We start from the raw sequence: 23,821 nt of genomic DNA, 5'->3' as shown, positions 1-23,821 counted from the left end.
AGAGTGGCTCATCGTGACTAGTCGGCGGATTAGCTTAATTTCAGAAAGATGACAAGTACATTTACAGATGTGTGTGTGCGCGCGCATATATTTATATTGATGTTTTTTTTTTATTTGTAGAACGCTTCCGCATTTATCCATACATTTGTTTTCTCCTGTGACGTATAAAGTATTTCAGAATGACAGTTAGAGGACAGTTACGGCGCCACCTGGTGCCATCGGAACGTCACAAACGCCATCAAGTTCAGCAAAAGCCATCAGGCTGTTCTCCGCGCCGGTAACTTATACCTTCCCCCCACTCACACACCTCTCCCTCCCAGCCCGCTTCAGACAGCACACACACAGAGACACACAAACACACACACAGACACACAGACAGACACACAAACACACGCACAGACAGACACACACACAGACACACAGTCACACAGACTTTGCTTGACAGTGTTTGATAGAGCATCGCACACATCTCGCGCGGCTTAGAGTTGTTTCTGCTCCAGTGGCCGCACAGCTGGTCCAGTGGCAACCACATTCACTCGGCAGCGCTCGCTCTCTCGCGTCCGTGGCAACGATCGACAACCCTCGTGCACGCCGGCAAAGCGCTCGCGGTTATCGTTCTTGCTTGCAATCTAACTGCATTGTTTCATGCGGGCCGGGAGAAGAAGTCCCCCATCTGCTCTGCATCCGTCCACCTCGCCCTCCCATCCCCCCTACCAACACACACACACTTCGCCTCTGGGGTCCTCTATCAACCATCATAAAAAAGAGCGACAATAACAAACGCACAACATGCGATGTTAGTCATTATGCAAATGGCTTGAGCCCAGCCCGAGGCTAGGCCGCCTCAGCCGTTTGTTACCGGCGTCCCTGATTGGACCACGGGAGCAGCTATTACTGCTGCTAATGGCCAATCTCCGGCGAATACGTCTCCCATCCACTCAAGTCCGCTCATTTTTCTCCCTCCCTCTGTCCCCTCCACCCAACTCTAGCAAACTGATATCAGCACAACATTGTCCAATCACACACGAGGACAGGATTGCCTCCCTTCACTTTTACCTTCTGCATCAAGCAACAACTCATCGCATTTGCTCATTTGGACATTGCAGCGTCCGCTTACATCAACGGTTATCCGCCCCTTGCTCATCATTAGCTGCGCGAAACCTAGGCGCAGCAAGGTGGACACTTCCGGTCCAGTCCTTGGCAGACTGCCTGCAGCACAAACATTTTGCACCATCCTCACAATATTGCTGAAGATCTGTTGCCATTACATAGCTGGATTAGGCGAAGCTACTGGAATTATTTCTTAATGTGGAAAACACTGAGATTTTTACATATTTCACGGAATTCAAAGCTTCCAGATATCATAATTTTAAATTACCGTGAACATCAATACTCACGGACTCTGACGCTTTTCGTTGAAAATTAAACAAACATTTTAGCGGAGAAGCTTTGGGTGTGCAGTAGTTTGCACTGCCCACAATGACCTGGAACTACGTTTGATCTTCTCTAGACAATTTTCTTGGCTTCACAGAAAAAAAAAATGATGTCGATAACGACTATCACGATGATTACGACGACAGTGTCGATGGCGAGATGAGACAACGGGTGACATCAGCGGCAAACAGCACCACCACCACATACAGACAGGCGACAACCACTCGCTGCATGTGGTGAGTCCTGCAGACAAGCGGTTTTCTGACAAGAAACGATTGAATTTCACACCACAATCCTAATCCAGTCGCCTGCTCCTGTGTCCCCCAAAATGCATTTGCCGACATCAACAACGCGTTCATTAATAATACAACCACCACATCATCGTTTTTCGTCTCGTCTGCAACCCACAGGATTTCAGCCGGACCTCCCTCTCTATTCCATTATCAACTTTCACCTGCTGATCAGACATTTTTCAACGATCCAAAGCAAGAGAAAAAAAAATATGTTCGCGCATGCGTGATGGCTGTCACCAAATCTATTTCCGCTTTGCGTAAGTTTTGTTATCTCTTCTCACCTGTACTCTTCAAGGTCTGTGTTGTAAGTGGATAACAAGCGGATCTTGTTCTAAAACTCTAACAAAAAACTATGCATTCGGTATTTTCTAAAAGGGTCTTTTCTACCCATACTATGTTCCTCTCAATTCTTCCATCCATTCGAAAGCAACGGCAAAAACAATCTTGTGAAAAAAATCACCGATTTTTCCGTAGGCCACAAGTGTTGCTGGCACAATCAGCGCAGTCGTGGTAGAAGACTGGAGCAAATGTTTGGATAAACCATGTGTGTGTGGAAGTGGGGGGATGGGGTGCGTTTTTCACCTTCTTCCTGCAAGTCGGGTGGGTGGACCACGCACCAGGCGTGTGCCTGCGGCACGCAAGTACAGAAGCGAAGGTTTGAGGACAGTGTGCATAGTCATCGGCACAGCTGAGCTGCTGAAGCAGGGTGGGGAAGAAACAACAAAGGCCCTCGCTGTTCTGTGAAAGACTCTGGGAACGCAAAGAATGGACATAATCACCAGTCATACGCCTTCCAAGGAAAGAAAACAGTAAACAGAGAGCACAGAACCCTAAACCTAATCAGCTCCCAAATGATGCTGAAATTAAGCCAGAAATGCATCAACACCACCGCTGAGAAACCGCTAGATGAAGAACAGGCTGGCTTCAGACCAAGAAAGAGCACAGATGAACAAATATTTAACTATTACATTCCAATATAAAAACATCCACAGCTCCACCAAGGCCTCGTCAACAACCCTATCGACTTAAAAAAAGGCATCTTACTGAGTCTGGAATGAGGCAAACATTCAGCATTGAGAGTGTCTCACCTAAGCCCTATACAACAGCACTAAGAACTACTCAACAACGAACAAGGAGATTTCATTCAGACAACAGCTGGTGTTTGCCAAGGGTGCCCCCTATCACCTGCTCAACATCTTGGAGAACTTCATGCGAGAAACCGTTCACGACCATCACACCTCTACTTGCAGACGACACACATCTATTACTACGAACAAGGTGAGGAGGTGGTGGGTGGGTCGTGAGGCTACAAACAGTCACAAGGCTGCTTCGTCAAACGCACCCGTAGAAGAACCCAGGACTTGGACGAGTTCCCTGGTGGAAGGTTTGCTGCCTGTCCCCCACCCCACCCCTTTCAAAATGTTGCCGTCCCCCTCCCGCCCCACTTGCCACCCATTCAGGCCCCGCGCGGTCCGCTCTCTCATGGTCAATATAGGAGAAAAGCCGACATGAACGATGGATCCGAGGGGGCGAAATTTACCGGAAGCGTGGCCCTTCGCCGGAACTCAAGGACGTCTATTGATGCCGGCATTATCCCCCAGGAAGAAATTCAACGCGATTACTTTGCGCTGTCTCCCCCACTCCATTATACGCTGTGATTGATTATGACAATGAAAAAAGGAGAGGAGAAGGAAGACAACAAAAGCGATGAATATTTTCTGACATAACAGGAAAAATTAGTAGCTTTCATGACCTCCATGCCTTCTTTTTTCGTGTATTTATTTATTTTATTTTTTTTATCAGAGAGACCCTTGCCATCTACATCGGCATATTATCATTTCGAGAGAAGTTTTTTTGGCCAAGCTGGTAGGTTGTGGCAAGTACGCTTGGAGACGAGGACATCCGATGAGCTGTTTAATCGATGGTACAACAAGGAATAGAAATCGCAAGCCTTTTCATTCCCCCCCCCCCCTTAATGATCTCTTTCTCACTGATTCTACAACCCCTTCCCCTTCCCCATAGGTATGTACAGTGTGTGGAAGACATGAAGTGCTTTTGGATTATTTTGACACATACGATGAGTCGATGCCTCCATCTTGGTGGGATTTTCCTATTTATCTTTTTTTTTTTTTTTTGGAAACTTTTCATCCCTTTTGCTACCAGTTGCTCTTTTCATCTCGAGCGCGCGACGCGCTGACGTCATTTCCCGAGCCGTCCAGCCGTTAGATTGTTTCGAAGTCAACACGGAAGCGGAAACGAGCCAATCGGCAGTGCAGCCAAACGCAGCGCCGCGCGTCGACCTGAGATTTCGCCCCAACACGCGGCGGCGACACCTGTATAACGACTACCATTTTTTTTTTTTTTTTTTTTAATTTATTTTTTATTTTTATTATTATTTTTTAATGGGGGTAGGGATGAGCTGAGATAAATCCCAGAGCTCACTTTGAACCGGAACCGACAAAGCGCCATACTTCCCCAGGATGGTACAGTCGTCAAATAGTCCCCTAACATCGCAGGGAGGGACGCCAGTGATGATTGACAGAAAAACCGAGGGCTTTATTACAATACAATACGTCACACGATCGACACAGCACAGAGTTGTACTGCAGTATACAACACGATCTGCAGCGCGTGCGTTCTAAGGCCCAGCAAAGCTACACACTAGTCACCGTTAGAACAAATGTTTTATTGAAAGAATGCGCTCGGTAGTCAGTGATATTCCCTTCAGATCCTGACGCCAGTGCCACGAACAAGAAATATATTTGTACGTATTTCTACTACCTTTGTTTCTTATGTCAGTAAAGATTTATCTCTCTTATATAGTTTTAATAGCAGCTCAACGGTTGGACGAAATGGCGGACGTTTTCAGGGTAAAACATTAGTCAAATACAGAAATACTCGACCACACCTATTGATGACAGAACAATTACAACACTTATGACTAAGGTTATAATTACTGATGTTTGACGAAGTATTATAGTAGCTTGGTGATCAAACTAATCAAACATATTATCCTTCCTATTTTCTTTTTTATTCCACGTGTGTGTTTGGGAGTGGTAAGTAAAGGAAGTTGTTTTGACTTCATTTTACCAGCCAACGTAAACACCGGGCTTTCATTCACCTGCTGTTGTTTTTTCGATTAAAACATGATGACTGTGGGTCTCGCAATCTCCAGTGTCGAGGTTCTGTGAGGTTCTTCCAACCAGTGTTCTCCCGACTGCTGCGCACCGCCTCCTTGGCAGCCAACGAACCGCCCCACGTGACCACCTCCGCCGCCACGTCATTTCCTGTCGGCGCTAGTCGCTCGTAAACGCGAGCGCTGATGGCGCTGCCACCTGACCGCCTGATTTATCGAGACCATCAACGAGGGCCGAGGTCTGGTACGGAACAAAAGCGAGCCTCCGCTGAACACGACTCACGTTGCATAATGGCCGACAGTTCGGCCACACGCTGCGAGCAGACGAGCTTTGCAAACGTCTCTGAGTCGGTTTTTTCCTCCCGGTGGCGAGGTTTCCTTTGGCTTTCCTCCGGTGTGTCATCTCAACATCGATACTTGTATATCCGCGAGAAACAAAAGCTGCTAAGTATGTACAGGCTGGGTTTGTTTTCAATATCTGGCAGAGACTGTGTCGAAGATTATGCTTAGAAAAACTTAGATGATGCTTTTTTCCTAAAAATAAATCGCTGAAACTCGGTGGAAGGAAGCCATGTTTAAGTTTCATGGATACGCTGTTTGCCGCCACGCACAGGGAGACCTCAGCTTAAGTTACCCGGATGCGCCTCGGAGAATGACGGTGAGTGTTGTTCATTGTTTTTTCACGGCGAGCCCTCTGATTTCTTGTGATCAGCGGGTTGTCAGTGAGTCAGCCAGCTAACGAGGGGGTCGGTTGTGTGGAATTTATCTCAACAGTCATCATCCGTGCAACAATTTATTGCCGCGCGTGTCAGAAGTGTTACGAATCTTACGATGACATCTGCATCACGAGCATGTCAGTGGGAGTGTTAGATAATGGTGGTTATAATCATGTCAGAATGTGTTCCGATGATGCCAGTACCTGCTACCATGGTGATGCCAGTACTTGGTACCTTCTTCTTTCCTGCACTTACACCAATCAGGAGTGTGGTCCTCCTGTCTCTACTCCCCACTCCTCCACATCCTTCTCTTTCAACTCCACCGAATCACAGTCCAATCTCTCGGGTATACCCATGCAACCATAACTTGTTCTATAAATATTGACAATCAATTGTTTGTCATTCATATCTACTTCCCATGATTCACTGGCCGTGCCACCTGTTTTCTCGCTGATGCTACCTGCGGCGGGTGGCCGATTACCCGGTGATGCTATCGCTGCTCTACAATATATTAACGTCCATCGATCTCTCCTAGCCGCCACGGTCGACTTGTCCTGAATCCTCGCACTCCATCATTTTCATGCTTATTTTATCTATTATTTTCCCACCTTTTCAGCCATGCGAGTTTGAACTGTTCTCTCCGCCATCATCCAAGTAATTATCTCGCTGTCTTTGTCCCTCGTACTCTCTGTGTTATTGTCATCGATCCTCTCTCGCGTCGCCGTTGTTTTCGTAGGACCCGTGAAATACATCATCTATCGTCGCTTTTGATTATTTTAATCATACCTTATCCGCTCTCTTCATCTCAGTATTTGTTGCTCTTACTGTTGCTGTTGCTTCTGCTTTCGAACCTTGCATTTCTCTCTCCACCTGCCTTGTCAACTCTGGTGTTTGCCATCACAATCATCGCTTTTGTTGCTCGTGTTTTCCTCATTTTCTACTTTCATGTCCCCTCCAGATCGTATCAGTTCTATTATGTGTTTTCCATTCTCTTTTACTCTCATATGGTGTAAGAATAACAGTTGCTTTTATTGTATCTTGTTTTTGAAAAGCGATGTGATGTTGGGAAGTCTCCATCATCATCACTGTCGTCGTCTCCTCGAAGGTCTCTACTCGGTTCCTCTTATTCTGTTTTCGCCAAAGACAGCTCAAAATGGCGGATGTAAGCGTCACCCTCCTTCTCCCAATCCTACCCACCACCCTTCCCCGACCACCCCCCGAGAAGTCAGTATCGTGGAGGCGGTATCATTGGGCGAGTTTTAATTAACTCGTGGACACTCTCGCAGATCGATCTTCCGCTTCTTGCTTTGTGCTCGGATCAGTGAAGCAAAGCGAAGTCGTCGTGGCGACACGCTCGACTGAACACGGAAAGGGAGGTGACTCGGGGAACTTCTCCGAGAATGTGCAAATCCTACTGAGGGTGGGCAGAGGTGGGTAGCGGTGGTAGTACGAGCAGGAGGGGGGAATATTACTTTCCTTTGAAGAGGACTCAGGATGCGACTATAGGTGAGCAGTGAGTGGCAGACTCTGAAAGGGGAGTTAATTACACGGAACTGTGAGGGTGGGGGAGGGACCTACCCAGAGTAGCTGCACAATGCGAGAGAGAGAGAATGAATCGGGAGATAACGAAGGTCTTTAGTCTACGGGGTCCTTTACCTCGTGGACATTTTGTTGTCCACATATATATTGTCTAACGAAAATGAGTCGGGAAGGCTGGGATCGAAAGGAAACACTGAACTAAGCTGGGAAAATCAAATAAGCTGATGGATTTGGACGAATTCTTTCTGAACAAATAAAAATGCATTCTGTCACATCTGTGTGTGTGTCCGTGAGAGAGAGAGAGAGAGATAAATAACTGACAAAAGACTTATTTTATGAATCCCCCGAGATGTGTGTTCCGTTAACGAAAACAATCCCACAGGATTGCTGCAAGTGTAGTTACAAGATAAAGATCATAGCAAGGCTCAAAAATACAAACCACGCAGTCTCACATCTAAGAATATTCGTAAAAATCCCATCACCTCCATCACCTGTGTCTCGACCTGCTCACACAAGCCAAGAAAAGTTTGTATGTGACTCGATGGCCGTGGGCGTGTGCAACCGCGTGGGTTGGAAGCAGTGTCCCCAGCGACAACCTACCGCCGTCCAAACGCAGCGTGTGTAAAGGAGGAAAAAGAATAAAAGAAAATCCCCAAAGAAAAAGAAATAACATAAATATTCATTACCATTGTCTTCGCTATCGAAGTGGTACACACCACCCTCCCGTGGCAAAGTCCCCCACCCCTTTCTCTCTCTCTAGCTCTCTCTGGAATCGCCCTCCCATGGCAGGAAGCCTCGCATGCACTGTTTCCATCACTTTGATCCGCGGCTGTACTGACAAGCGCTGTCCATCTCTCCCAGACCTCTGGCCCCGCTAATTTCATCTCATATCCGAAGACGGGTGGATGGCAGCCAGGCGCTGGTGGACGGACACCGAGTCAACGGCCGAGCCGTTTGCTGCACCCCGAGAACAATGGACGCTGGCTTCGCGACTTGACCTCTTGACCGACAGGTCACGTGAAAAGGTCACAAGGCTGCTCATCGATCTCTGGACTCAAAGGAGCGCTGGTGATGCTGAGGGAACGTGCACGTGTGAGTGTATGCGTGCGCGCGCACGTCAGTTGTAAAATACTTGGATATACAGGACCTGAGTATACTGTCCAAAACAACGGAAAGCCATCTTCATATTTTCTGCATTTTTATTAATTTTATTACTTTTTAATTAATTTTATGAATCTTACACCAACAGTAAGCAATTCCTCAGAGAACATTCATTCAGTCCATGAGACAACGGATCCATTCAGGCCAATAGTGGATACACATGATATTGACTTTCTTTTTCTCTGATATCACTTTTCTGAATTTTGAAAACATGACTTTCATGAGTCAGTCCAAGCTTCAGTTTTTGTTGTTATTGTGATTTGTTTCAACGATACTGCTTGATAATGTATCATTTAATGAACAAAGAAATTCTTTGATTCTGTGCGTTCGGTGGGCGATGTCTGCAGGCCTCAAGGGTTTGCTGCAAGAGATAGGAGGGGGACCTGGAGACTGTTAGTAATGCATGTGTTTCTTGACCTTTGGATATCTGGGTTAGTGGCGCAGAGGCTGAAAGCTCCTGTCATCACAACTAGGATAACCGGTGGTCGTGGGTTCATATCTCATGCATCTCTTTCTGTTCCCAGGCCTTGTTTCCTCAACCTCCTGTTTAGTGTTTTGCTTGTGGTGTGTGTGCGTGTTTGTATGTGAGTGTGTTGTTATCGCGCGTGCACCTCATGTCTACCCTAAGCTGATGTGTGTGTGTGCGGCAGTTTGTATGCAAAGCGCTTGCAGTTCGGTTGATGCTGGATAAAGAGGATATATAAATGCACAGTATTGTTATTACTTTACGATTGCGGCCTTATCTGTGTACGATCAAGAATGTGTAAAAACACAAACTCCAGAATCAACAGATGCCTCCCTCTTTTTCTTCTCTCTCTCTCCCCACTCCCACTTCTCTATCCCGGGTGACTGATGACAGTCAGTGTTTGCTTTGTTTCAGCTGTGACCTCAAACTGTCAGCCACCAGGCGCCTGAGCCCTCGTCGTGAATCAACGAACCATTATCGAGAGTCTCCAACCTTCCTGTTTATTCAATTCGGGTACAGATCTCTACCCACGATGCAGAACTTTTTCTCGTCTTCGTCCCTTCATCCCCATCCATTTACCCTGCCCTCAAAAAGGATTTGCTTTCACCTTTATTCAAGTCTAATCTTTCGCGAAACCACCCGCTAGTCAGGAAGTTAGTTTGGTTCTCACGTGTCTGTACTCCACAGTCCTTGACATCGTCAGCAACCTGGCCTCACCCACCTCACCATTGTCATGTGACTCCTACTGAAGCGGTTCTATAAGCAGTCACTGAGGAAAGGACACCAGGGTCAGAGGACAACTCAATGATGGCGTCTGCCGGAAGGACGTTACTTCATCGGCTTCAGTCGGGCGCCAGGGTCCAGGCGAGGGCCAGTCTACTCCCAGCTTCTGTCTTCAGGGACTTGGCTCTGTGTCATGCAAAATGTCTGGCACCATCGCCAAAGACAATTTATTCTGTTCACAAAATTTCCTCGCGACCTTTAGAAGAAACTGAAGGAAACAGCAGGGCTGTAAACTGCAGTGAAAGTCGTTCACTTCATGCGTCTGTTGATTCTCAGACTGATAATTCGAGCGGAAGAAAAGTTCCAGATAGAGATCACATCACTGAACACTTGGCTAAAGCCACATACCACAAACTTTGTGTTTTTATTTACGGATGTCTTCCTCCTGGCACTATTCGAATCCCCGCAGAGGTGGGAAAAAAATACATCATGCGTACAGTACCATGCTTTTGTGGACAGTTGACAGCATGTCAATCATTTTTACGGAGAGTCACGCCCAGTCCTTTGGAGGAAATGGGGGTCTTCATCAACGACAGTTTGTTAATGAGCAGAGAAGACTGTGTGAGTTTTCGAAGGGAAGGGAGGCAGGAAGGATGAGAGAGAGAGAGAATGAAAAAGGAAATTGGACTGAATCCCTACACACCTCTAAACATAAAATTTATCAACCTGCGAGTTATTTTTTATTTCAAAGGGACAGCAGTAGACTGTTACAAAGCCACAACATAAAATATGTTTATTTGCAGTGTGTGTGTGTGTGTGTTCGTACGCGCGCGCATCCCTCATTGCCTTCTCCTGCAACATTAACGGCCAGCAGCAGGAGAGAGATCACGTGAGCGCAGCTGATGAATGACGTGGCAAGCAGAGCAGACAGACGACAACAACGATGAGGTCCTTACCGTCGGCGGGCGGGGCCCACAGCTGCTGCACGTCGGGCATCAGGGACTTGAGGCCGTCGCCAGGGGACGCTGCTGTGCGCAGGAAGCCTCCCATCAGCGCGAAGCTGGTGCCTGCCACAGACAACACAGACACGTGACACTCGCCTGCAGCGGTCAGCAGTGGTCAGCACACGACATGAGGCAAAACACAACCTGAGATATAACTGTCAACATTAATTATGTGTGTTCTTACATGATGATGCTGCATGCTGGGTATTACATGTACAAGGGACCGTGTGTGCGCGCGCATGGAGGACAAATCGCCAACCCACACCATTCACAACAGTTTGTAATATGTATATACATATGAACATAGATACACCCACTGCTTCTAAATACATAATTAAATAATAATTAATAAACTGCGGTGTCAGTATCTGAAACATCGCAGGCAGACAGAAGAGTCGACAACTGTCCAACATCTTTCACTCCTTCCTTCTTGCAAGCCGCAGCCGGTGCTCCGAGAGACGCAGACACAACTGTCTGTTTAAACCCTCCTGCGGGCAGCTGATGCCACCGAGCTGTCTGCTGAGAAGTGCTGATCTGATGATGAAAACAGCTGTGGTTCTAACCCTCGGACCCAGTCGAAGACAGCGATGAAACAATGATGATGCACCGTCTATAGTTTTTTCTTTGTTTTCTACTGCAGGACCACGAGTCCACCCCGGAAGGTCAAGAGGGCAGATTATTTTCTTTGAGAATTCTGTCTACTGGACGGGTAGAGCTAGATGTAACATTCTCAACATGGGACAGGGTGCGATGTTCTATTCTACTTACTGTCCGTTTGGTCAGATCGCCATCGCCCAAGATGTTACTGTCAGTACTTGGAGAAAGAAAATACACGAAAAAAGAGCAAGAAATTCTTCTGTAACCTCTCTGGTAGATAACGACAACCCAAACTTCCCCACGCCTTACCCTCTCCTCCCTGCCCCCCTCAACACCACCTCCTCATCCCGTCCAGCATTCACCGACGATAAAGACGAGGACGCAATGTTTGTGACAACAGACCGACCCACCGACAGGGAGGCTGGAATAAACGAACACCAGAGCAACGGGAGTGGGGGAGGAGAGGAAGGGAAGAGAAACAAGGGGGAGGAGCAAAGGGAGCAAACAAAAACATGTTTTGCCACTCGGTCTCCCCTCGTGCAAAGACTAATTTCGCGCTGAGTGATTGGTCGTCGTCGCTGATTGACAGGCGGCCACGCGCCGTCGCCCGACCTTGCGTGAAGCTCCGGCATTTGCCGCGCGCCGCCGCCGGTCCGCGCTATGCATTTTTAATGAGCGCCTACCATAAGACTGTAATCATTTTCGGAGGGAAAAAAGGAATAAAAGAAAAAAAAAGGGAAAATCGAACTCCAATTGCAAGCGAGGGAAGCAAATTCGCTGGGGTGTGGGACAAATGCAGAAGCGGACATGGAGCGTGGCGAAATTAGCAGCAGCCCGGGTGGACTATATTCAGCATGGAATGCCACCTCACTAGCTTTGGGGTATTTTTGTGGGGTGGTTTTTTTTATGTTTTAGGCAAGTCCTTCCCCCAATCCCCTGTTCGATAGGCGTTAATACTGAACGTCTTGAGGACGACGACAAATAAAAAAAAAAAAGGACTGAGAGGGGAAGGGATCATGAAACTGAGGAAGCGAGACTGAATATTAAAGAGTGTGTGAAAGAAAATGCGGTTAATGTTCATGGTTTCACAGCATCGGCGTCTCTCTGACTCTTGAGCCAAAGTCCAACATGTCCAGTCCCAAAGGTATGCTAGCTGGTTGGTTGGTTGGTTGGTTGGTTGGTTGGTTGAAATCAACCGAAAGAGTGATTTGTCCCCAGCAGTGGAGGGAAGGGGTGCAGCAAGAGGAAGCCAGAGAACTCGAAGCTGTCATAAAGCAAAGAACGTATGCCCCGAGACCGGATTTGAACCCGGATCATGCAATCTTTATTTCAGTGGTGAAGAAGGATGGGCTTTCAACATGCCGGCTGATGACATATTAACCGGGCGAAGTGACCACCGAGGTACAGGAAAGGGAGGGTCAACCGTTGCACTGTGTTGCTCGTTAGGTGACTTAGTTTCAGTTCCACCACGAGCTACAAAAACAGCGAAGTTGAACAGAAAGACTGCTAAAAAATTTAAATATCAAAAACAATTAACACGGAAAGCTGAAGTACATAGGAAGTGGTGCGGAATGCGGGTCTTTGCAAGATTCAAAGATGGATGGTAGGTGACCAACGCCTACAGGTCAAGGCGACCATGAGAGCCACACGTGCAATGCTCCAGACAGCATACGACACCCGTCATCTGTATGTACATCACTGGTTGCATCTCACAAAGGGTACACACTTCCCACCCCACCCCACAGTCTCGTACCACGTGTCCCCAATATCTGTGCAGCACAATGTTTGTACATTAGGTGCCACAAAAAAGAATTGAGTGGATTTAGTGGGAGGGGTGACTGGAAGTTATGTGTAAGACGCCAGACATCAAAGTGAAACACTGTTAGTTGACTGTTAGAAAAAAGCACAAATGAAAAAAAAAATAACCACAAACACAGCGGGGAAAAGGTCTACAAAGAAATGACTTTTGGTAGGAATGCAGTTGCTGGGAATTACGTATGATCACGTGTCGTGGGGAGAGGAGGAAACACCGACAGGGGGCAGGGTACTAAAATAGGGATGGTGGGTGGCGCACACAGAGAAAGGAGTATGGGGAGGGTCGACAAGGGGGAGCATGGGGTGGGGGAGGGTGTAAGAGTAAAGGTTTCGCGGAACAGAGAGGAAAGCACAAGAGTCAGAGGTGGCGGGTGGGAGAGGGCGGACCGCCACTGCGTGGAGCTACGAGCCAAGCACCCCACGTCCTCCACTCACCCACCCGCTTCAAGAAATAATGAAACGTGGTCACGTGACCATCACACCGTGACATAGTGAACGAGAAATTAAAAAAAAAAACTGACGGGAAAAAAAAGACAAGCCAACGGAAAACTCCAACGTTTTTTTTTTCTCCATCCATACTCCTTTGCTACCGCATGGGTAGGAGCACACAGCTCGCTGGAAAGTGTCTCTCTCCACCACCCCTCCCACACCACCACCCACATACACACCTCCACAGGTAGAGCAGGCTGGCGCCGCTGGCGATTGTCGCCGAGATACGGTCCGTCACTCACATGGCCACGCTGTGTGGCACACGAGCCGGGGGTCACACTGTAGGTCACGTGTTCCCCTTCCTTCTCCTCCCTTCCCGCTTTCCCTCCGTGTGCTCGCGGTTTTCCACCTTACACTTAGTCCCCTTCCCCCTACTCAGGCCGTCTTCCTGGTGTAGGGTGGGCACATCACGTGATGTGCTGCCCGTCACAACGAGGCCACTCAGTGACAGTTCGACAACTGAGGAGCTGGCGATAACAAGTAGCAATGTGTTGCTGATGTTTGTCAATCAGTTCAATTGTCAGTTTAACTGACATTCAAAGAACAGCAGCACCCGCATCCCCACTCTCCTACCCCACCCTTCCCATCATCATGCTACTCTCGTGATAAATCTCCTCGTGCACACTTCGTGTCTACAACTCATCTTTCTCGCGCCCTCTACCTCGGGGTTAATTCCGTTTTCCTTAAATTTCAAGGTATGTGTCCTCCATAATCCTGGAGGTAAAGGAGGAGGCGCCTCTAGTAATCTGTACTGGAGAGGATTTCATATTCTGCGACATTCAGTGTTTAAGTCTCCGCCGCGTATTTAATTCCTCCGAAACTTCAACAGTTTTAAAACAGGTTTTCCACATTAAAAAAAACAAACAACATATAACACCAAGAAAAGTTTTAAAACATAAACCCGTTTGAGAAACATAACATTAGCTCCTTCAGGAAGCGATGAACACAATTTTCAAGGTTCAAATCTTTCTCTTCCTTTCATTTTTGTGAGGGTGGGAGGAGGGCTAAGTAGGCCTGCACGAGGTCCTCGACAAAAGTATTTAACGTGCTTGATACGATCTCACTTCCTGCGAACTCTTCAGCAGAGGAAAATAAGAAACCCTTGCATGCGTAGACGACACTTCATAAAGCCACTTCGCTTAGCTCCCGTGAACAAGTGGCGCCACCAACTCCAAATGAAGCCGCATGAACAGTATTTCCTCCGACTCAACTCTGAATCCTCCGCAAGCTGGAATATTTGAACAGCATGGAAACAGGTTACGATCTGGAGAGGAATGAGATAGAGAAAGAGAAAGAGAGGCAGGGAAGGTGGGGATGGTGTATGTTTCGCGCGTTTCAAGACGTTTGGAGATGCCGCCATGTTTGTCTAACGGCTGAAGCGTGTGAAAGTAAAAATGCAGGCTGTTGTCCCTCCCCATCCTTCGGTCGATGATGTTCTGTTCACCCAGCTACACGATGGTCGATGTTTCTACAAACATCATCTGGCCAAGCAGCTTCTGGAGGTCGCTACGTGTTCAGAAGGTTGTGGCGGGACATGTCACGTGACGTACTACACTTACATGCCATGAGCCGAGCAAGTGTCGGGTGCCACACAAGACGAGAAACATTCTAACACATCGCAAGCTTGCTTCCTTCTTGATGCTGGACCCGTTTATAGGGCTTGACCAGCGTCATACACTGGACGTAAAAAAAACAAAACAAGAACAGCAAAAACAGCCAACCAACAACAACAACAGCCAACCAACAACCTGCTGTCCTCCAGCGCTCGTGCTGATGATGTTCCATGCCCACAGCAAGGAGGGAGGGAGGAAGAGAAACTGGAGCTTGACAATACAAAGTCCATCATCAATACCATCTCCACATTATTAGTAGTCTAGCTGCGTTTCTCTTTAGCGCGCAGCCTGAACAATGACCCGCGGGAAATCTAATCGCAATTTTTCAAAACCATTTCATCAGAAGCGGTTGTCAATCGACGAGAAGGGGAAGCGATTCGTACCGTAACGCGACACCTTTTGTGGCGGTGATTATCCCTCGCTTCGCACAGGTGTCCATGCCGCTGCGCCGGTGATGGAGTCGTCAACGACAACGGCCACCTCCACAAAGGCGACGGGGTGGAGGGAGGTAGCGGCTTCACCAGCACCACAGTGTTGAAGGAAGCTTATATTTTTCATATTCTTTCACATACATTGCTGGTGCCTCCCTGGAGAGTTTATGGACGACGATGATGATGATGATAAATTCATGAAGTGTCTCTGATTATATAATTGTGATTCCTATATCGTTCGATGAGCAGTGAATTAACCAGCTGAAAAAAGTGAAAGAAAATAATAACAGACAGCGATATAAAAGGACAAAAGAACAAAGATCGGAGGTATCCTAAATAACTTCACTCCTCCCTCCCTGGTACACTGGACATCAAACTAAACCTTCGATCACAAATGAATAAGTAATGAGCGTGTTGACACTTTTGTTGACAATAACATTCAGTTATTCGTTCATTTTTTTTTTTTTTTTTTTTTGTTGTTGTGCTGATCGTTTATTTATTTAATCACTTTTTCTTAAACGTGTAAACATAAATACAAAAGCTTTAGCCGTTGTCAACAGCAGTGTGTTATTGTCTCCTCCACCCAGTCCACCCTCCATAATCTTCGTCCTCACAGAACCACTTTCTCTCGTCGCCATGTCCAGCTTTTCAGAAATGTGGGATTGGTCCTCCTCTCTCTCTTCTTCCTTCCTGCGTGCAAAGACTTTTGGAAATACTGGGAATCGTGTAAACTCTTTCATCGCCAGTCGTCTTCATCTAGAAAATCCCCCAACTTGTCCTCCGCACTCTCATCCTTTGATAGTTCGACAAGCTCGTCATTTATCAACCAACACACGCGCAAAATGAACGGTCAGAACCATGAACCAGGTGGCGATGCTGTGGATGCAGACGATGTTTGAACATCACATTAGTCACATGTCCACGCACGTGACCAGGCTTGCTGGTGTGACGAGTGTTGGCCGTGAAGGGCTAATACCTACCCTGACATCTCTGATGCGCCTCCAAGAGGGTAATTTTCTCTCCCTTGCCACCTGGCGATGGTACCTGTCGCGCATCTCTTTGTGCCCTTTAATTAACCGCCTGTCTCTTGCTTTGTGAAACACGAGAAGCCAGTCTTATTGGGGCACGGTGGGCCGCAGTTCCACGCCGCCATTGTTACTTATTTTAGGCATACACCATTGTACCTCGCCATTATAGACTCAATCGCTGCTGCCATCTACAATTTCGCGCGGCTATTAACATTTTTTCTCGGTAATGAAATAAAAACGGAGTGGGAAAAGCGACTGTTGAGAACTTGAAACCTTGCGCGTGATTATTTGTAGATGATGTGCACGAACTCGCAGTCACACGACACGGTCGTGACGATTTACTGCTACAACCCCTCCAGGAGTTCTCTCCCCTAGCGGATGGATACCCGAGACGTGGAACCGGAGCTTGTCCTTCATGGACAGATACAAAGGGCAATTAATCACCCCTCCACTTCCTCAAGAGAAAGGGAGTGCACTATCAGCGAGGACTGGGATCCGATTGATATCAGTGCTGGACCAGGACTAGGCATTGTCTTCATAAACAAACGAGGACAGCGACGACCACTGGCCACCCTCAGGAAGCTGAGTACTTGATTGGCTAAGACTGCAGCAAGATTTCCAACGCTGTCCTCCCCCTTGGGGCCGGGTAGATGTTCAGGGTGGGGGATGTGGGAAGATGGGCATACTGATTCTTTAACAGGGTATGGGGAATATGTCGGAGGACGTGTCGCAGAGAAAGGTGGTTGACGAAACATGGGAAGAGAAAAGAGAGAAGAAATAGTACGCACAGAAACGACAACACGAGGCTGAATGGTGAACTTCGATGTTCTTTCTCTCCATACCTACCATCCTGTGTGCTGTTGTTGTCTTTGTTTTTGTTTGTTGCCGGAGTTTTGAGCTCGCCGCTCAGAGGGGAACGTCTTGTCACGTGCATTATCACAAGTTACTGACAGAATGAGCCAACCACAACCCCGCACCGTGTTTCCAGCAAAATCCAACAGACCTCTCTGCGATGATGAAGAAGAATTATTTAGTATTGGAAGGAACTTTCATGGTGTCTTGTAGCATCATCGGCACAACTTCACTGGCCGAAGCAATCACCACTTATTTATTATTATTCCCCTCGCTCGCTCTCCGTAGTTCTTATCACACGCTTCATGTGCTGGCTGTTCAGCTCGGCTGGCGAGCTGTTTTCTTGTAAATTAATCACGCTTGGCGACTTCCGCCTTGCCACAAACACTATTAGTCTTAAATCTCTCCATTCTCGACTAGCTGGGCTGTCAAGCGAACATGCAATCTCGTCTCGTGCATTACGAGATCTCGGTACCTTTCCCCATTACATGTTGCTTCCATCGCTCGTGCTGGTGCCGGGTCACTCTCACCTGGCTACACTTGCTTTCTTGTTTTCTTTCACCCGCATCGGCGTCGGCATCGAAAGGTCAAAGACCAAAGCCAAGCGGGTGGCGGTCACGTGATCCGAAGAGCGCCAGCGGCGAACCGGAAACGGATGTTTTGGTTGTTTATTTCGTTTTTGTTTTGTTGCGGCTCTAACGTTCCTCGCTTGTGGTACAGGGAGGACCGAATGCCAGGATTCACCCCCAAATTCTTCCCATAATAAAATCGAAGGTCAGGGGTCACACCACAATCCATGTTTCATGTAGCGTCACGTGTGCCGCCACGCTTCCTTACTCAGTTCTGGCACAGTCAGGCTCTCATAGCTCTCTCTCTCACAAGGCGCGACCACTCTCCGAGCTCAAACTAGTTTTTTTCAGTCGGCCGGGGGATGCTTCTTGTAAGCCCCCCGCAACCACCAGCCCCCGCCTCTCCCTCCCTCAATCCCCTCCATGCTTTCCCCTCTGCGCACTCCCCAACCAGAGCTCGGACTGCCTGTGGGGTTATCTTTTCTGGCGCTGAGCAAAAACACACCTGAGGCTGCAGGTCGGGGCTGCGAGGTTAGGGGAAGACCTGAGCGACTTGAGCTTACATCCATCACACAACTGCCGAGGGGGGGCAGGCAGGCTGCGGGTACAGGGAGGAAACTCGGGCCTGGCGGAGCGAAGCAGAACCAAAAGCAAAATAAAGGGAAGTTACTTTCCACCTGGAAGCATGGCTGGGTTAGGGGCTGGGGTTCCCACCGCACTCCCCGCTGAAGGTGGGGATGGGGGAATGGGAAAAAAGACAAGCAGGCGGGGAGAGAACTCGTGACCACAGGTACGGAGGATGGCCGTGTGTGCTGCAGCACACGCCAGGAAAATAACCTCCAGCAGGAAGTGAACCCTGCGCCCACATGCTGACACAGTCCGAGCTCAGCGGAGGAAGTCGGACACAGGACAGAGGATGTACTTTTGTTGTTTTTCTTTTAAGCAGCCGGTTAGACGAGAGGCGCAGACACACGGAACACAGTTCGTACTCAAGAGTCGGTCTTATTACAATCAGCAGATTTTTCTAACGGCCATCTACAATAACGGCGACGACGACATGTTGTGTCCCTGAACTGCTCAAGACAGGCGACCGTTAGTTGCCGGAAGACGGTCGGTAATTATATCAGGAGGTACTCCTGCAATCAATCCGGGTATCTACTAACCTGAGCTGTAATGCGGGTTAACAGAAGTGGATACATATTGGTCCAAATCAAACGTTATGTTTTACAGTTTCTCCACCCCACTGTCCAGTTAATACCAGTGGCTGTCACGGGTGCACCTACCCGCTTTCCCACAAACCAGAAACAGGGGGAAGGGGTGGCCGGGGGGGGAAGTAGGGAAAGATTGTCCTCTAGACTTTCTCCCCAGTACCGAGGCGCGGTTGCCCGCTTTTATGGCGGCGGTCACCGAAGCCAGCGAATCGCGCGCTTGACTGCACGCGCTGAGCGGCGGCCGACACAGACCCACCGCGATCCGTCACACAGACCCACCACGCTACGCCGCGCCGCCATTGTCCGGGTGCCGGGGTGGTGCTGGCAGGTGAATACCTGCAAGTCGGTGCGGGTGGGGGAGCACATCCGCTTTGCGGTGTCCCTGGGTGGCTTATTTTCCACCTTTTTTCTTTGATTACCACGAGAACCTCCGTGTATTAGACTAATCCGGTTGTGCGGGAACAATCGTGTGGCTGAAAATGATTATAAACCACTTTCTTCCTTCTCCTCAGAAAGGACATTTTCTTTACATAATCCCGGGCCTTTGAAATTCCGCGACAGGTGCGGTTGAGGGTGGCGTGCGAGGGTGGAAACAGTGTTGCCGTTCACCGTTTCGTGACGTATCGCTGATACGTGCTGTGTGTCACATGCTAATGATGTCACACACTAACAAATGTTGAGAAACAATGTTCACACTTACAATTTTTGTTTAAATAATTCAAGACCAAGATTTTGCAGTTCCCACTGCCTTTCACTCTTCAAGCGACCTCCTCCTCCTCCACACACGAGAGAGAGACACGTGACTTCAGACAAGGGAGCTTTTCAATGCCAGCCCCAGTTCCACAACATCCTCTACCACAGCTAATCCCGTTCCCACAATGACCTGCAGACGTCGCTGCCTGTCTGTAGCCTTATCTTCACCTTGTCGCTAGCGTGCATCAAGCGGGAGGCCTGGCGCTACCCACGCTCTGTACAGCTTTCCTCCTGGCGGGGAATTAATGATGCTTATCGCACTCAGCCTTGTGTTTAGCATCCTCGTCCTGCAAGTCTCTGCCCCCATGAGCTGGGTTCAGGTCTGAACGAGTTTTACTTATCCGTTAACAGCGTCCAGTTTCTTTCTTTCTTTTTTTAATGCGCTTCAAAGAAGATGGTTTGTCTGTATGCTTACTGGCCGCACGATCCAGTCACGTGACAGCGCTCACTCCCACCCTACCCCCAACTACACAGCGAAACAAGTGTAATGAATGATACGAAAACATTCTTGAACCTACAGATTCCAGGCTGCACGATATCTCGGCTATGAAGAGAGGATAAGCGTCTTCAAAATTAAATTTACGTTTCCACTAAACATTTTTTTAAATTTTGTGTCTACGAGAGATAAGGGAGGCAACACTGCTTTTGAGGTTAGTGCACTTGAGTTTGGAGAAGCGAGGGCCCGGGTGGAGAAAGCGACTTCTCTGGCCTCTCAGCAATAGTGAGTACCTAATTTATTAGGGAAGTCGAGTAGCATTAAATTATACACAATTTTTTAAACAGACAGACGGGCGCAACATTTCTTTATAAGGACCACGACTCATTTTAGAAACAGAAAAAAGCCTAGAATTATTCAGGGTTAGGGACTGGATCGGGATTGGGGGTAGCAGCAGGGTAAGGGGTTTGCTTTATCTTCTTCTTTTTTTTTTTTTTTGTGGAGCCGAGGTTGTGATGGTGTGTGACATAATGGCGCTTATGTCAGTACCTAATATCCTTTCCCAAAGGTGTTCTGAAAATTTTAATGCTACTGATTTGCTGTTTTCAAGAATTGCTTCAGAAAAATGCAGCGACTGCTGGTGATGGGGAGGGTGGTGAGAGTTAAAGAACACTTCAGTTAAGTACTATCCTGAGCTTCACTGAATTGTTTACCCCTCAAAATTTTCAACTTCAAAAGAACCCTTTACTCACAAACGCGTCTCAAACACGGGTGTGAGTCGCTTCAAGGAGGCCGCCATTTCTCTCGTCTCTGGCATCATCTGATGCAACTGTCGACAGTTCCTTAAGTGTTGTCTTACAGCGCATGCTTGCTGAACCTGCAGGTCATGATGTGTTTTTTCGAACTAAAGCCCAGTGACGAGCGAGAGGACGAGCTGGCCTGACCTAAGCAACGGTTGTCGAAGAAGAGGTCGGGCCATAGATGTATGTACATGTACATCACCGGGTGGGTTTTAGCCATATACGGCTCCCCCACGTACCCGAGCGCTGACTGGTCTGTTCGCGGAAGGAAGGGCGAGCACTCCGAAAGCAACATCCGGAACGTGTAAATAAAAACAGAGGAAACACGTGGCTCGGTCTTGTTCTTGTTGTTTTATTTATCCAAACACTTAGGAGAGACAGGTGCAGCGACGACAGGAACGTTGAGAAGGAAGTCAACTTTCTAAAGATGTCTGGACTGTAGATGCAGGTTTAGGTTAGGGAGCGGACGCTTGTGGTTAATTGTTTGCTGTAGAATTAATGTTGTAAATTATGAATTACTTTCATCTGTTATTTATCCGCTGGTAATTGTCATTATCTATCCGCTCTGTCTTATGCAACAAAGGTACGTGGCTCCCAACGGCGACCGTTTTTTCTTATTCTATCTTCCTCTCTTTCTTCCCTTCTGTTCTGCATCAGGGGTGTGTTCTTCCGTTGCGACAGGTCGAGAGGTCTCCGGATATTGTGCGGGTAGACAGATATCTTGGGGACTAATCCGGGTGCTTGGCGGAGCGTGCCCCGTTACCTGTACGTAAAAACAGATGAATGTCGGTACAATGTTGAATGAAGCTCCATCGTCCGGGTGTATTGGAAGTAAACGATTCTTTTACAAACCGAGATGACACGGAAATGATTTTTAAAAATTCAGCATCTGTTATTTAGGTGTCACTTGCTTGATTCCTTTAAGGTAGACTTAAAAAAAAACTCCTGTCGTGTTTTGATATGCACAAGTACTTATCATATTTCGTTAGCCCCCAAACTGACAGGTTACCTTCACTGGTTGTACCTGTGTGTGACGCACAGGTCAGCGGGTCATGTCACAGACACGAGGCACGTGTTTATGTGACGTGCAGGGTCAGGGGCTTATTCCCCAGCCACTAGGCATGTTACTCTCGTGGCATATCCTTCACACCCCGCGTGACACACACTCTACACCTTGACATTAATCACCACACGAGTGTCAGCGATGGTGATACAGACTGACACAAATCACTGCTGACAACGGGTGCAGTCGTCATAACAACTCCTCCTCTCCTCCCCACCCCTTTCCCCATTGAAGCGACAGAAACCTTGGTCTTGTTACTTCTGTGACACCAATATTCACACGAAACTCCAGTCCTTCATTCTTCTTGTGTGAACAGTAAGATTTAAAAGTGGTTCAACGTGCAAGAACACCCGATCGCTTGTCGTTAGGTGTGAAATCTGGGTTTCACAACTGTGAAGGAATCAAAACCCGACTACGTCACCCACTTTTTTCTCCTCCACCCCAGTTCCGGATGTCGTTCTTCCTTGTTTACTGCTTCTGTGAATTTATATTTGTGTGCTTGCATGTGTGTCCGTCCTAAGGAGTCATTTATTGTTTCGTTTTTGGCGATAATTTGAGGTCACTTATATTGTTCCACATTACAAAAAAAAAAAAAAATAGTAATAAAGGTGAGTGAGACGAGAAGCAGCCGTAGGCGAGGGAGGGACGACGAGGGGAGGGGTCGTGTGACGCGGAAAAGATAACAGACAGACAAATAAAGCGCCGCTCTTCATCGAGCACACGGGTGAGCATGTTTGTGCGAACCTGCCGCTCCTGCCTCTGCCCCCAGATCGTGTTCCGCGCATGCGCGCGCAACCACTTCCGCTCCTAGCTATCGCACCGCGATAAGAATGACGCAGTCGCACACACGCACGCACATGCACGGATAAACAAACACGCCCACACAGGAGTAACAGAGAGAGAAAAAAAAGAGGTTTTATTGTGAAGATGAGCAAACGCGGTATGCAAACGCAATATTACGTTAATCGAACGTTTTAATGCGCAGTTTTGATCTCCTCGGGGTACAGCGAGGGCAGCGCGGGGTGGGAGGTACCCGGGGGGACGCCGGACTGTGTTTTCCCTCGCGGCAAAAAGATCACATAAAATAAAAAGACTAAATCGATGCATAAACAAGGACGCGGCTGTCAGCACGGCTTGTAATTGTCTTGTCGTTGTGGAGACGCCAAAAGACTACATTCCCCTCCCAGCCCCAACTCACCTTCGCCCCTCCCCACGCCCCAGCCTCGGTTCCGCGCGCTATATTTTTCCACGGATTTGTCGCCTTGTGATGCGACACAGGAACCATGGGAACGGTAGGTTCTGGGTACCGAAGGTTCATCCACCTTTTAACGAGTAACTAAGGATCAATGGACATTTCTCTCACTGACTACATTCTACACTGACAAGAGGAGCGGTTCTGTCTGGGTCCATGGTTCCACACTACAGCATTTCCAAGATTCTGATGAGAATTAGTACTTACAAGAGTATTCTGACCCCCAACCTCCGTTCCCATTCTCTCTTTTTATCTCGCTCTCCGATAACGGCCTGAAAAGCACTCATCAACTCTACCAAGACATTGTGACAGGGTAAAGTGGTCCAACCCTTCAAAAAGTGTCAAGAAAAGTGTCCTAACATCCATTTTCAATTAACAATACACTTGTAGGCAACCAGTGCAAGTCCTGTGAACTCTTCTTTCTTTATTTACCAAGTTCG

General features: G+C 47.9%; 1 protein-coding gene across 4 annotated transcripts in view; it reads right to left on the bottom strand.

Annotated features, from left to right (window-relative positions):
* The window catches only part of LOC112562326 (mucin-12-like), a 145,484-nt gene that overhangs the window by 85,059 nt on the left and 36,604 nt on the right, over nt 1–23,821 (bottom strand). For all 4 annotated transcript variants that reach the window (XM_025235536.1, XM_025235546.1, XM_025235526.1 and 1 more), the window contains exon 3: nt 10,425–10,535. In XM_025235536.1, the coding sequence (XP_025091321.1) occupies nt 10,425–10,535 (111 nt within the window). The remainder of the gene's footprint in view (nt 1–10,424; nt 10,536–23,821) is intronic.

This window comes from Pomacea canaliculata, linkage group LG1 (genome assembly GCF_003073045.1).
Source record: "Pomacea canaliculata isolate SZHN2017 linkage group LG1, ASM307304v1, whole genome shotgun sequence".
Taxonomy (NCBI): domain Eukaryota; kingdom Metazoa; phylum Mollusca; class Gastropoda; order Architaenioglossa; family Ampullariidae; genus Pomacea; species Pomacea canaliculata.
This window is presented reverse-complemented; position numbering and strand designations above follow the sequence as displayed.